The following is a 12,543-nucleotide window of genomic DNA, read 5'->3' as shown; positions in this document are numbered from 1 at the left end:
AGCTGTCGGCAACATTGACTCCTGCCGCTTGCAGAAGTGTTGCCGATATACCTTTTTTTCTCGTTATTTTAAATTATATATTTTTTATGTTCTGATAACTACATTTTATACTAGTTCTTGTAATTTCATTGCCAATCTTTGTTCTGACACTAATATTAGGTACTGAAATAGTGCTCAAATAGTCACAATCACATTGACAGGTGAACATTTACTCCTGCCTGGGTTATTTACTATTGTCTAGAAATAAATACAAAGTGTTTATAGGTCCCAGCAATGTATTTAATAACCCTGGCATATACCTTGAAGCATGTTGTTATGAAAGGCATCCCTATACTGTTGACAGCCCAGTGACATTTGATAAATGCCCACTGCTCCAGCTAACCCTCACTGTATTTGACTCAAGAAATCATAATGACACGATTGCAAACAAACCATACCCCCGGCCGGCTAACGCTAACGCGACGGGCTGGAGTTTTGAGACTCTATGACCGCGGGTTCAATCCCGGCCGGGGGTATGGTTTCTCACTGTATTTGTTATCACTGTTACACACAAACATATCTTGTCTCAGTCTATTTCTCTGTCTGTCTATCTGTCAGTCTATCTGTGTCTGTCTTTCTGCCTGCCTGCCTGTCTGTCTGTCTGCCTCTGCTTATCTATCTTTCTGTCTGCCTGGAGTATAGGATATCAAACTCCTTGAAGAATCTGTTATGACATCTGTTATCAGCTTGATGACATTTGATAAATGGGTGCTCGAGGGAACCCTGGCTTTATTTGTTTTCACTGATACACACAAACATGTTTCTGTCTGTCTGTGTCTATCTTTGCCTGGAATTTTTGGATTATCCTAAGTAATTTACACCATGTATAATAACTGTACTTATGTGTACATGTGAGACAGAGATATAGATAGATAGAGATATAGATAGACAGATTTACAGATAGAGATATAGACATATATAGATAGAGATATAGATAGACAGAGATATAGACAGATAGAGATATAGACAGACGGCCAGAGACAACCAAAACAAACAAGCCAGCTGGCCAGCCTGCCGAATACATAAGAACATAAGAAAGAAGGAACACTGAAGCAGACCTACTGGCCCATGCAAAGCAGGTACATGTCACCCCTCTCCCCCCCCCCCCCCTCCCCGGCTTAGACCAATGACCCACCTAGTCAGGTCACATCCATTGAAGGAAGGAGCATGACATCAGACCTAGTAGCACAAGCTAGTCAGGTCCAACTCACACCCACCCACACTCACTCATGTATTTATCTAACCTATTTTTACTTTCCTCTTAAAATGGGAGTGTTAATGCGACATGGCATCAGTAAATCCCCTGGTGTTTGTCACGCTATTTGCTCTAGCTGGCGTTCAATTGAACTGGTGCTCCCACAAGGTAGTAAGTGCTCCCAAATGTTTTTAATAGTGCACACACTGAGTGCACAGACACATTTTTTCATGTCTAGGCGACTCAAGCCTATTGTGCCAAATTTGAAGGAATGAAAAATAAAATGTTGATCTACATTTGGAGCACTATGCGTGCAAATGTAGATCTACGTTTGCCCCCCCCCACCCGGCCTGCCCCCCCCCCACCCGGCCTGCCCCCCCCCCACCCCCTTCCCCCCACCCGGCCTGCCCCCCCCCCCACCCGGCCTGCCCCCCCCCCCCCCCCCCCACCCGGCCTGCCCCCCCCCACCCGGCCTGCCCCCCCCACCCGGCCTGCCCCCCCCCCCACCGGCCTGCCCCCCCCCCCCCACCGGCCTGCCCCCACCCGGCCTGCCCCCCCCCCCCCCCCCCCCCCCGGCCTGCCCCCCCCCCCCACCCGGCCTGCCTCCCCCCACCCGGCCTGCCCCCCCCCCCACCCGGCCTGCCCCCCCCCCAGGCCTGCCCCCCCACCTACCCAGCCTGCCCCCCCCCCCCCCCACCCAGCCTGCCCCCCCCCCCCACCCGGACTGCCCCCCCCACCCGGCCTGCCCCCCCACCCGGCCTGCCCCCCCCCCTCCCACCTGGCCTGCCCCCCACCCAGCCTGCCCCCCCAAACGGCCTGCCCCCCACCCAGCCTGCCCCCCCAAACGGCCTGCCTTTGTCTTTGATACAGTTATATTACGTATCAGATCGTCATTGTTAGTGAAAATGAGGTCCAGCGTATTTTCTAGTCTTGTAGGCTCTACTGTTTGCTGACTTAAGGTGAATTTGGTGCCGAGATTTAATAGTTCGTGTGTGTGTGAATTTTCAGCTGAGCTGCCTCCCAGGGTGATCTCTGCTAAAACATTGTTTGCGATACTCTGCCATTTTAGGTATTATTACTATATTTTATTATTATTTTATTATTATTATTAACACACTGGCCGATTCCCACCAAGGCAGGGTGGCCCGAAAAAGAAAAACTTTCACCATCATTCACTCCATCACTGTTTTGCCAGAAGGGTGCTTTACACTAGAGTTTTTAAAATGCAACATTAACACCCCTCCTTCAGAGTGCAGGCACTGTACTTCCCATCTCCAGGACTCAAGTCCGGTCTGCCGGTTTCCCTGAATCCCTTCATAAATGTTACTTTGCTCACACTCCAACAGCACGTCAAGTATTAAAAACCATTTGTCTCCATTCACTCCTATCAAACAAGCTCACACATGCCCGCTGGAAGTCCAAGCCCCTCGCACACAAAACCTCCTTTACCCCCTCCCTCCAACCTTTCCTAGGTCGACCCCTACCCCGCCTTCCTTCCACTACAAACTGATACACTCTTGAAGTCATTCTGTTTCGCTCCATTGTCTCTACATGTCCGAACCACCTCAATAACCCTTCCTCAGCCCTCTGGACAACAGTTTTGGCAATCCCGCACCTCCTCCTAACTTCCAAACTACGAATTCTCTTCATTATATTCACACCACACATTACCCTCAGACATGGCATCTCACTGCCTCCAGCCTTCTCCTCACTGCAACATTCATCACCCATGCTTCACACCCATATAAGAGTGTTGGTAAAACTATACTCTAATACATTCCCCGCTTTGCCTCCAAGGACAAAGTTCTTCGTCTCCACAGACTCCTAAGTGCACCGCTCACCCTTTTCCCCTCATCAATTCTATGATTCACCTCATCTTTCATAGACCCATCTGCTGACACGTCCACCCCCAAATATCTGAATACATTCACCTCCATACTCTCTCCCTCCAATCTGATATCCAATCTTTCATCACCTAATCTTTTTGTTATCCTCATAACCTTACTCTTTCCTGTATTCACTTTTAATTTTCTTCTTTTGCATACCCTACCAAATTCATCCACCAACCTCTGCAACTTCTCTTCAGAATCTCCCAAGAGCACAGTGTCATCAACAAAGAGCAACTGTGACAACTCCCACTTTATGTGTGATTATTTATCTTTTAACTCCACGCCTCTTGCCAAGACCCTTGCATTTACTTTTCTTACAACCCCATCAATAAATATATTAAACAACCACGGTGACATCACACATCCTTGTCTAAGGCCTACTTTTACTGGAAAATAATCTCCCTCTTTCCTACATACTCTAACTTGAGCCTCACTATCCTCGTAAAAACTCTTCACTGCTTTCAGTAACCTACCTCCTACACCATACACCTGCAACATCTGCCACATTGCCCACCTATCCACCCTGTCATACGCCTTTTCCAAATTTATAAATGCCACAAAAACCTCTTTAGCCTTATCTAAATACTGTTCACTTATATGTTTCACTGTAAACACCTGGTCCACACACCCCCTACCTTTCCTAAAGCCTCCTTGTTCATCTGCTATCCTATTCTCCGTCTTACTCTTAATTCTTTCAATAATAACTCTACCATACACTTTACCAGGTATACTCAACAGACTTATCCCCCTATAATTTTTGCACTCTCTTTTGTCCCCTTTGCCTTTATACAAAGGAATTATGCATGCTCTCTGCCAATCCCTAGGTACCTTACCCTCTTCCATACATTTATTAAATAATTGCACCAACCACTCCAAAACTATATCCCCACCTGCTTTTAACATTTCTATCTTTATCCCATCAATCCCAGCTGCCTTACCCCCTTTCATTTTACCTACTGCCTCACGAACTTCTCCCACACTCACAACTGGCTCTTCCTCGCTCCTACAAGATGTTATTCCTCCTTGCCCTATACATGAAATCACAGCTTCCCTGTCTTCATCAACATTTAACAGTTCCTCAAAATATTCCTTCCATCTTCCCAATACCTCTAACTCTCCATTTAATAACTCTCCTCTCCTATTTTTAACTGACAAATCCATTTGTTCTCTAGGCTTCCTTAACTTGTTAATCTCACTCCAAAACTTTTTCTTATTTTCAACAAAATTTGTTGATAACATCTCACCCACTCTTTCATTTGCTCTCTTTTTACATTGCTTCACCACTCTCTTAACTTCTCTCTTTTTCTCCATATACTCTTCCCTCCTTGCATCATTTCTACTTTGTAAAAACTTCTCATATGCTAACTTTTTCTCCCTTACTACTCTCTTTACATCATCATTCCACCAATCGCTCCTCTTCCCTCCCGCACCCACTTTCCTGTAACCACAAACTTCTGCTGAACACTCTAACACTACATTTTTAAACCTACCCCATACCTCTTTGACCCCATTGCCTATGCTCTCATTAGCCCATCTATCCTCCAATAGCTGTTCATATCTTACCCTAACTGCCTCCTCTTTTAGTTTATAAACCTTCACCTCTCTCTTCTCTGATGCTTCTATTCTATTCTTCAAGGTAGTGTGCCATTGTTTACAAGCCAGAGAGGATGATTCCACTCGTACATGCGATATATTTTGTATTATTCTATTGTTTTTAGTGCTGGTAACTGCTAAATAAGCCAACATGGGCCCAAAGAAAGTTTCTAGTGGCAGCCCTGTGATAAAGAAGGCAAGAAACACAATAAAATTCTTTGCTACGAGTTTTTTCAAGAATTTTATTGTGTTTCTTGCCTTCTTTATCACAGGGCTGGCACTAGAAACTTTCTTTGGTCCCATGTTGGCTTATTTAGCAGTTACCAGCACTAAAAACAATAGAATAATACAAAATATATCGCATGTACGAGTGGAATCATCCTCTCTGGCTTGTAAACAATGGCACACTACCTTGTACATGCGCTCAGGCCGTGCGGACATGTTCAGGATGAATGTCCTTAACTGAGTTTTTCATCATTGGCTGAGCCAATATTTTTATGCAAAAACGCATCGGTATCCGATTTTATCGCTATCCGATGGCATCATTACCCGAGGGTCCACTGTAATACAGTGGAACCTCGGCTTACGAATTTAATGTTTCATGGACTTGTTCATATCCTGATTTGTATGCTGGGTCAATTTTCCTCATTTAAATGAATTGAAGTGCAATTAATTCGTTCCAGCTGAATTCCTGCTCTCAGGACGCATGACAAAATAACCCTAATATTAACTCTACGACTTATTTATCTGTCACAATTTATCTAATATGATATAATAAACAATATAAATAACTTAGAAACCTGATATACACTCTAGAGTGAATAAAATATGTCATTATGTGGACAGCAGAGGAAGGAGGATTGTAGTCGCAAGAGTGGTTGCTGTGTACAATTTTTATGTTTATTTCACTACACCACGTACCTAGTCTGTGCTTATCAATGATTTCTTGCTTTAATTCCATGCAAATCATCCTCTTTTTCTTCTCGGCACTGTCCTTTCCACTTGCTTTCTTAGGACCCATGGTTTGAAGAAAGAAATCTGGAGAATTAACTGCACAAAACGTAAGGAAATCACAAGAATTCCTTGCACCATGAGGGTAGCTCTGTAAGCACATTTGCACTCGTGAGCATTGTTCTGACTGACACTGATATCTGGTGGTGGTGTTGTCAAACTAAATTATATGTAGTATGTACATAGTATTATTATTATTATTATATTATTATTTATTATATGTAATTATTATTATGTATTATCATTATTAGTAGTACATACATATTATTATAATAATAATTGTTATTATTATTAATTTAGGGACCTGGAGCACAGATCCAATTCCCTAAATCAAGAGCCCCTCACCATGTACATATTAATAATAATAATAATAATAATAATAATAATTATTATTATTATTATTAGCAGTTTGGAGGGATATGTTGTGTATCTTTATACGTATATGCTTCTAAGCTGATGTGTTCTGAGCACCTCTGCAAAAACAGTGATTATGTGTGAGTGAGGTGAAAGAGTTGAATGATGATGAAAGTGTTTTCTTTTTGGGGATTTTCTTTCTTTTTGTGTCACCCTGCCTCGGTGGGAGACGGCCGACTTGTTAAAAAAAAAAATTATTATTATTATAACAACAACAGGTAGTAGGTTGGTAGACCGCAACCACCCAGGGAAGTACTACCAACCTGCCAGATGACTGTGAAACAGAAACCTGTAACTGTTTTGCATGATGGTAGGATTGCTGGTGTCTTTTTCTGTCTTATAAACACGCTAGATAACAGGGATATCTTGCTACTCCTACTTACACTTTGGTCACACTTCACAGACACACACATGCATATATATATATACATACATCTAGGTTTTTCTCCTTTTTCCAAATAGCTCTTGTTCTTCTTTATTTCTTCTATTGTCCATGGGGAAGTGGAAAAGAATCTTTCCTCTGTAAGCCATGCGTGTCATATGAGGCAACTAAAATGCCAGGAGCGATGGGCTAGTAACCCCTTCTCCTGTAGACATTTACTAAAAAAGAGAAGAAGAAAAACTTTATAAAACTGGGATGCTTGAATGTGCGTGGATGTAGTGCGGATGACAAGAAACAGATGATTGCTGATGTTATGAATGAGAAGAAGCTGGATGTCCTGGCCATAAGCGAAACAAAGCTGAAGGGGGTAGGGGAGTTTCGGTGGGGGGAAATAAATGGGATTAAATCTGGAGAATCTGAGAGAGTTAGAGCAAAGGAAGGGGTAGCAGTAATGTTGAAGGATCAGTTATGGAAGGAGAAAAGAGAATATGAATGTGTAAATTCAAGAATTATGTGGATTAAAGTAAAGGGTGGATGCGAAAAGTGGGTCATAATAAGCGTGTATGCACCTGGAGAAGAGAGGAATGTAGAGGGGAGAGAGAGATTTTGGGAGATGTTAAGTGAATGTATAGGAACCTTTGAACCAAGTGAGAGAGTAATTGTGGTAGTGGACCTGAATGCTAAAGTAGGAGAAACTTTTAGAGAGGGTGTGGTAGGTAAGTTTGGGGTGCCAGGTGTAAATGATAATGGGACCCCTTAGATTGAACTTTGTATAGAAAGGGGTTTAGTTATAGGTAATACATATTTTAGGAAAAAACTTTATAAAACTGGGATGCTTGAATGTGCGTGGATGTAGTGTGGATGACAAGAAACAGATGATTGCTGATGTTATGAATGAGAAGAAGCTGGATGTCCTGGCCATAAGCGAAACAAAGCTGAAGGGGGTAGGGGAGTTTCGGTGGGGGGAAATAAATGGGATTAAATCTGGAGAATCTGAGAGAGTTAGAGCAAAGGAAGGGGTAGCAGTAATGTTGAAGGATCAGTTATGGAAGGAGAAAAGAGAATATGAATGTGTAAATTCAAGAATTATGTGGATTAAAGTAAAGGGTGGATGCGAAAAGTGGGTCATAATAAGCGTGTATGCACCTGGAGAAGAGAGGAATGTAGAGGAGAGAGAGAGATTTTGGGAGATGTTAAGTGAATGTATAGGAACCTTTGAACCAAGTGAGAGAGTAATTGTGGTAGTGGACCTGAATGCTAAAGTAGGAGAAACTTTTAGAGAGGGTGTGGTAGGTAAGTTTGGGGTGCCAGGTGTAAATGATAATGGGACCCCTTTGATTGAACTTTGTATAGAAAGGGGTTTAGTTATAGGTAATACATATTTTAGGAAAAAGAGGATAAGTATACAAGATATGATGTAGGGCAAAATGACAGTAGTTTGTTGGATTATGCATTGGTAGATAAAAGAATGTCGAGTAGACTTCAGGATGTACATGTTGTGTACGAATGGTATATAATACCGACAAGATGAGAGTAAGACACATGTGCAACATCTGGGAATCTTTATTGTAGACGTTTCGCCATCCAGTGGCTTTATCAATACAAATTCTAGGACATAACTTGAAGACAGTAGAACTATGTACAGAAGATGAGGTAATCAGTCCCTCAACCTAGGAGTAGGTGCGAACAGCACCATAGTCGTGGAGATTCTGAAGACTATGGTGCTGTTCGCACCTACTCCTAGGTTGAGGGACTGATTACCTCATCTTCTGTACATAGTTCTACTGTCTTCAAGTTATGTCCTAGAATTTGTATTGATAAAGCCACTGGATGGCGAAACGTCTACAATAAAGATTCCCAGATGTTGCACATGTGTCTTACTCTCATCAGGATGTACATGTTTATAGAGGGGCCACAGATATATCAGATCACTTTTTAGTTGTAGCTACACTGAGAGTAAAAGGTAGATGGGATACAAAGAGAATAGAAGCATTGTTCCACTCATCCACAACTCTATTACCAAACCAGTGCTTTCCTGTATCCTTTCTGAATCTGAATTTTTCCAACTTGAAACCATTGCTGCGAGTCCTGTCTTGGCTGGATATTTTCAGCACGCTATTTACATCCCCTTTATTTATTCCTGTTTTCGATTTATACATCTCGATCATATCCCCCCTAATTCTGCACCTTTCGAGAGAGTGCAGATTCAGGGCCCTCAGTCTATCCTCATAGGGAAGATTTCTGATACATGGGATCATCTTTGTCATCCTCCTCTGTACGTTTTCCAGAGCATTTATATCCATTTTGTAATACGGTGACCAGAACTGAGCAGCATAGTCTAAATGTGGCCTAACCAAGGATATATAGAGTTGAAGAACAACCTGAGAACTTCTATTATTTATACTTCTAGATATGAAGCCAAGAATTCTGTTTATGTAAATTGTGAACAGCAACGGGCCCAACACTGACCCCTGAGGAACACCGCTTGTGACGTGCCCCCATTCTGATTTCTCCCCATTTATGCAAACTCTCTGCTGTCTATTTGTCAGCCATGCCTCTACCCAGGAAAAAATTTCTCCTCCTATTCCGTGTGACCTTAAGTTTCCTCAATAGCCTCTGGTGTGGAACTCTATCGAAAGCTTTACTGAAGTCCGTATACACAATATCATATTCATTACCATGATCTACCTCTTCAAATAGCGTGCTGAAAATTTCCAGCCACGACAGGACTCGCAACAATGCTTTCAAGTTGGAAAAATTCAGATTCAGGAATGATATAGGAAAGCACTGGTTTGGTAATAGAGTTGTGGATGAGTGGAACAAACTCCCGAGTACAGTTATTCAGGCTAAAACGTTGTGTAGTTTTAAAAATAGGTTAGATAAATACATGAGTGGGTATGGGTGGGTGTGAGTTGGACCTGACTAGCTTGTGCTGCTGGGTCTGGTGCCGTGCTCCTTCCTTGAGTGGCGGTGACTAGACTGGGTGGGCCATTGGGCTAATCTGGGGGGGGGGGACATGGACCAGCCTCACATGGGTCAGTAGGCCTGCTGTAGTGTTCCTTATTTCTTATGTTCTTAAATAAACCACCATGGGCTTATCAAGAATACCGAGAAACAATTAACTCCAGAGGGTTAGCCACCCAGGATAACCCAAAAAGTCAGTGTGTCATCGAGGACTGCCTTACTTATTTCCATTGGGGTCCTTAATCTTGTCCCCCAGGATGCGACCCACACCAGTCAACTAACACCCAGGTGAACAGGAAAAAATGCCTGGAATTAGTGCTCATATTGGTGAATTTAAGGCCAGCAAAGGTTGGTGTGAGAGATTTAAGAATTGTAGGGGCATACACAGTGTGATAAGGTCTGTTCTGGAAGAAAATGCCAAACAGGACCTACATCACTCAGGAGGAAAAGGCACTCCCAGGACACAAACAGTGTCTCATCACTCATCAGCACATCTTCAATAATGTCATTTATTCTTCATTTAGTACACTAATACATGCACAATTTATATTATGTATATATCCTTCTTTTTGTGTGTAGGAAAATGTATATTTCATGTGGTAAAAATTTTTTTTTTCATACTTTTCGGTGTCGTCAACGGATTAATTTGATTTCCATTATTTCTTTTGGGGAAAATTAATTTGACTTACAATAATTTTGTCTTACGATGTGCTCTCTGGAATGGATTAATATCGTAAGTTGGGGGTCCACTGTAAAAGGACCCCAATGGAAATACGTAAGTCACTCTGAGTTTTTTAGGTTATCCTAGGTACTTTACACATATGCTGTTATGTATGATAATCTATGTACATAACTGTATATGTGTGTATACCTGAATAAACTCACTTACTTATTTATAAATTAGAATGTAAATATTTCTTATTTATAAATTAAAATGTAAATATTTCTTATTTATAAATTAAAAATGTAAATATTTCTTATTTATAAATTATGTTCATATATTGTTTGTGGATAGTGGTGGTGGCAGAAACCTCCTCCAAAAGTGGCCATTATAAACCCAACAACAACACTTTCATCACTTATCCCCACATACATTATGACATATTTTATTCATTCTAGAGTATATATCATGTTTCTATGTTATTAATATTGTTTATTAGGTCATATTAGATGAATTGTGATAGATAAATAAGCTGTAGAGTTGATAACAGCGTCACATTGAAGTACTATTCTGTCAAGCCTCCTGACAGCAGGAACGGATTAATTGGATTTCCATTATTTCTTATGGGGAAAATTAATTCGGCTAACGATAAAATTGGTTAAGGACAAGCTCTCTGGAATAGATTAAAATCATCACCCGAGGGTCCACTGTATTAGGTTAAGTTTGCCTGAAATGCCTCGGCGTGATAATGGCTTTCTTTGCTCCAATCATATGATATGTAAACACACATTGTAACCTTTGGAAATAAATAAATATTTTATTTATTTATTTATTTGAGGAACCTCCCTTGAGGGGGAAGTTTGCATCCTGAAATTTCATTTGTATCCAGAGGCAAAATATCGACCGAACGACGGTTCGTATCCTGAAAAATTCACATGGTGGGGCATTCGTAAGCTGAGGTTCCACTGTCTATGCATTTTATCGCTCTGGGACACTTTAATTGTTAAGTGGATGGAATGGGGTGTCTGGCTGGCTACCATGCCTGTGACACCTAATTTCTTACTATAAATACTACTCATCTCACCCTACATTAAGGCTACAAATATTTTAAGGTAAGTAATGAGTGTACTATATGTGTATTTTACTTTTTTATTTTTTTTTAATGCCTAGGTCTGTTGCTAACTTAATGTATGTGTTAGTGTAAACGTGTTGTCTAGCATTTATATGCATTTATAAGTGGAAAAAAAAGGGCATTCCATTTTACAGCGATTTCCGCTTTATGGTAGTAGCCTTGAACCTAAACTGCAGTTATAAGTGGGGCCCTACTGTACTGTTATTTAGCTACATTATCAACTTATGCCACACATTGCATAATTCCAGTCACATGCATTGAGGCACTGGGGTCTGGGGTTATGGAATATGGACATATCTTCATCAGTTTGCACAGTGACCGAAATGCATCTAGTTTGGGTAGGCATTGAAGGATACCTTCCCTCATCACCCTAAAATGAGGAAAGTAAATCTAGAAAGAGAGTTTATTATTATTTCACATTTAGCAAATTAGTTAAATTTTATTTTGATATGTTTACTTTCAGAATAATAATATTTGTGGAAGTATTCTTGATCTTTGCCACACCTGGGGTGAAATTCACACCTACTTCCTCACATCTGATACAGGGTAAGTAGATAAATGATAGGGTAAGTTTACAGGCAGTGAGAAAGACATGTTACAAAATAAATATGCTTATTTTGCAGTTAAAAAAGATGGGTTGGTAGGAGAAGTGAAATATTCAAATAGCTTCAGGAAACATCCAAATATTTTTCCTCAAGGCCTTTTTATCTACTCTTAGGTTATGGGCTCCTATAATTTGCACTAGAGGTGGACGTAGTTTGCAGAGAGACCTTTATTGCAATGTTTCCTCCAATGGACATTCTGAATTCATGCTGGTTATGTTCCTGAAAACTCCACTACCAATGATTTATGTGACTTATGGAGTAAAAAACACAGAAAAATTAGGGTTGCATTCCTAAACCCTCCAAAAAACTAAATACTTTTTTTTTTTTTTTTACCTAATTGTTGATGAGGATGCTCTGTGAAATACCTCAACTCTAGTGAGGTTCAGATAGTGAAAAGGAAGAGAACATTTAGCTAAAAAATGGCTGCATTAATATTGTTCCACATTTGTTACTTACCTTCAAGTTGAGTTGGTGATACTTAACATCCTGAAGTGGAGAGGGTGGCTGTGGCAAAGATTGTGGGTGATATGCTGAACATTGGAAATCTTGGTATATTGATGCAGCTTTATCAATTGATTACTACAGTGGAGTGCTCAGGTATTCAGTAATATACTGCTGGTTTGTTTTATCCTGGAATTCTTTCTACAGCAGATGATAA

General features: G+C 41.0%; 1 protein-coding gene across 1 annotated transcript in view; it reads left to right on the top strand.

The window, feature by feature from the left end:
• LOC128687029 (unhealthy ribosome biogenesis protein 2 homolog) overlaps positions 1–12,543 on the top strand; it is a gene marked incomplete at its 5' end in the record, with an annotated part of 159,922 nt that overhangs the window by 37,592 nt on the left and 109,787 nt on the right. Inside the window, 1 exon segment of the mRNA XM_070082352.1 lies at positions 11,744–11,826. Coding sequence (XP_069938453.1) covers positions 11,744–11,826 — 83 coding nt within the window.

Source organism: Cherax quadricarinatus, chromosome 7, assembly GCF_038502225.1.
Source record: "Cherax quadricarinatus isolate ZL_2023a chromosome 7, ASM3850222v1, whole genome shotgun sequence".
Taxonomy (NCBI): Eukaryota; Metazoa; Arthropoda; class Malacostraca; order Decapoda; family Parastacidae; genus Cherax; species Cherax quadricarinatus.
The sequence above is the reverse complement of the archived record's forward strand: the minus strand, read 5'-3'. Positions and strand labels throughout refer to the sequence as shown.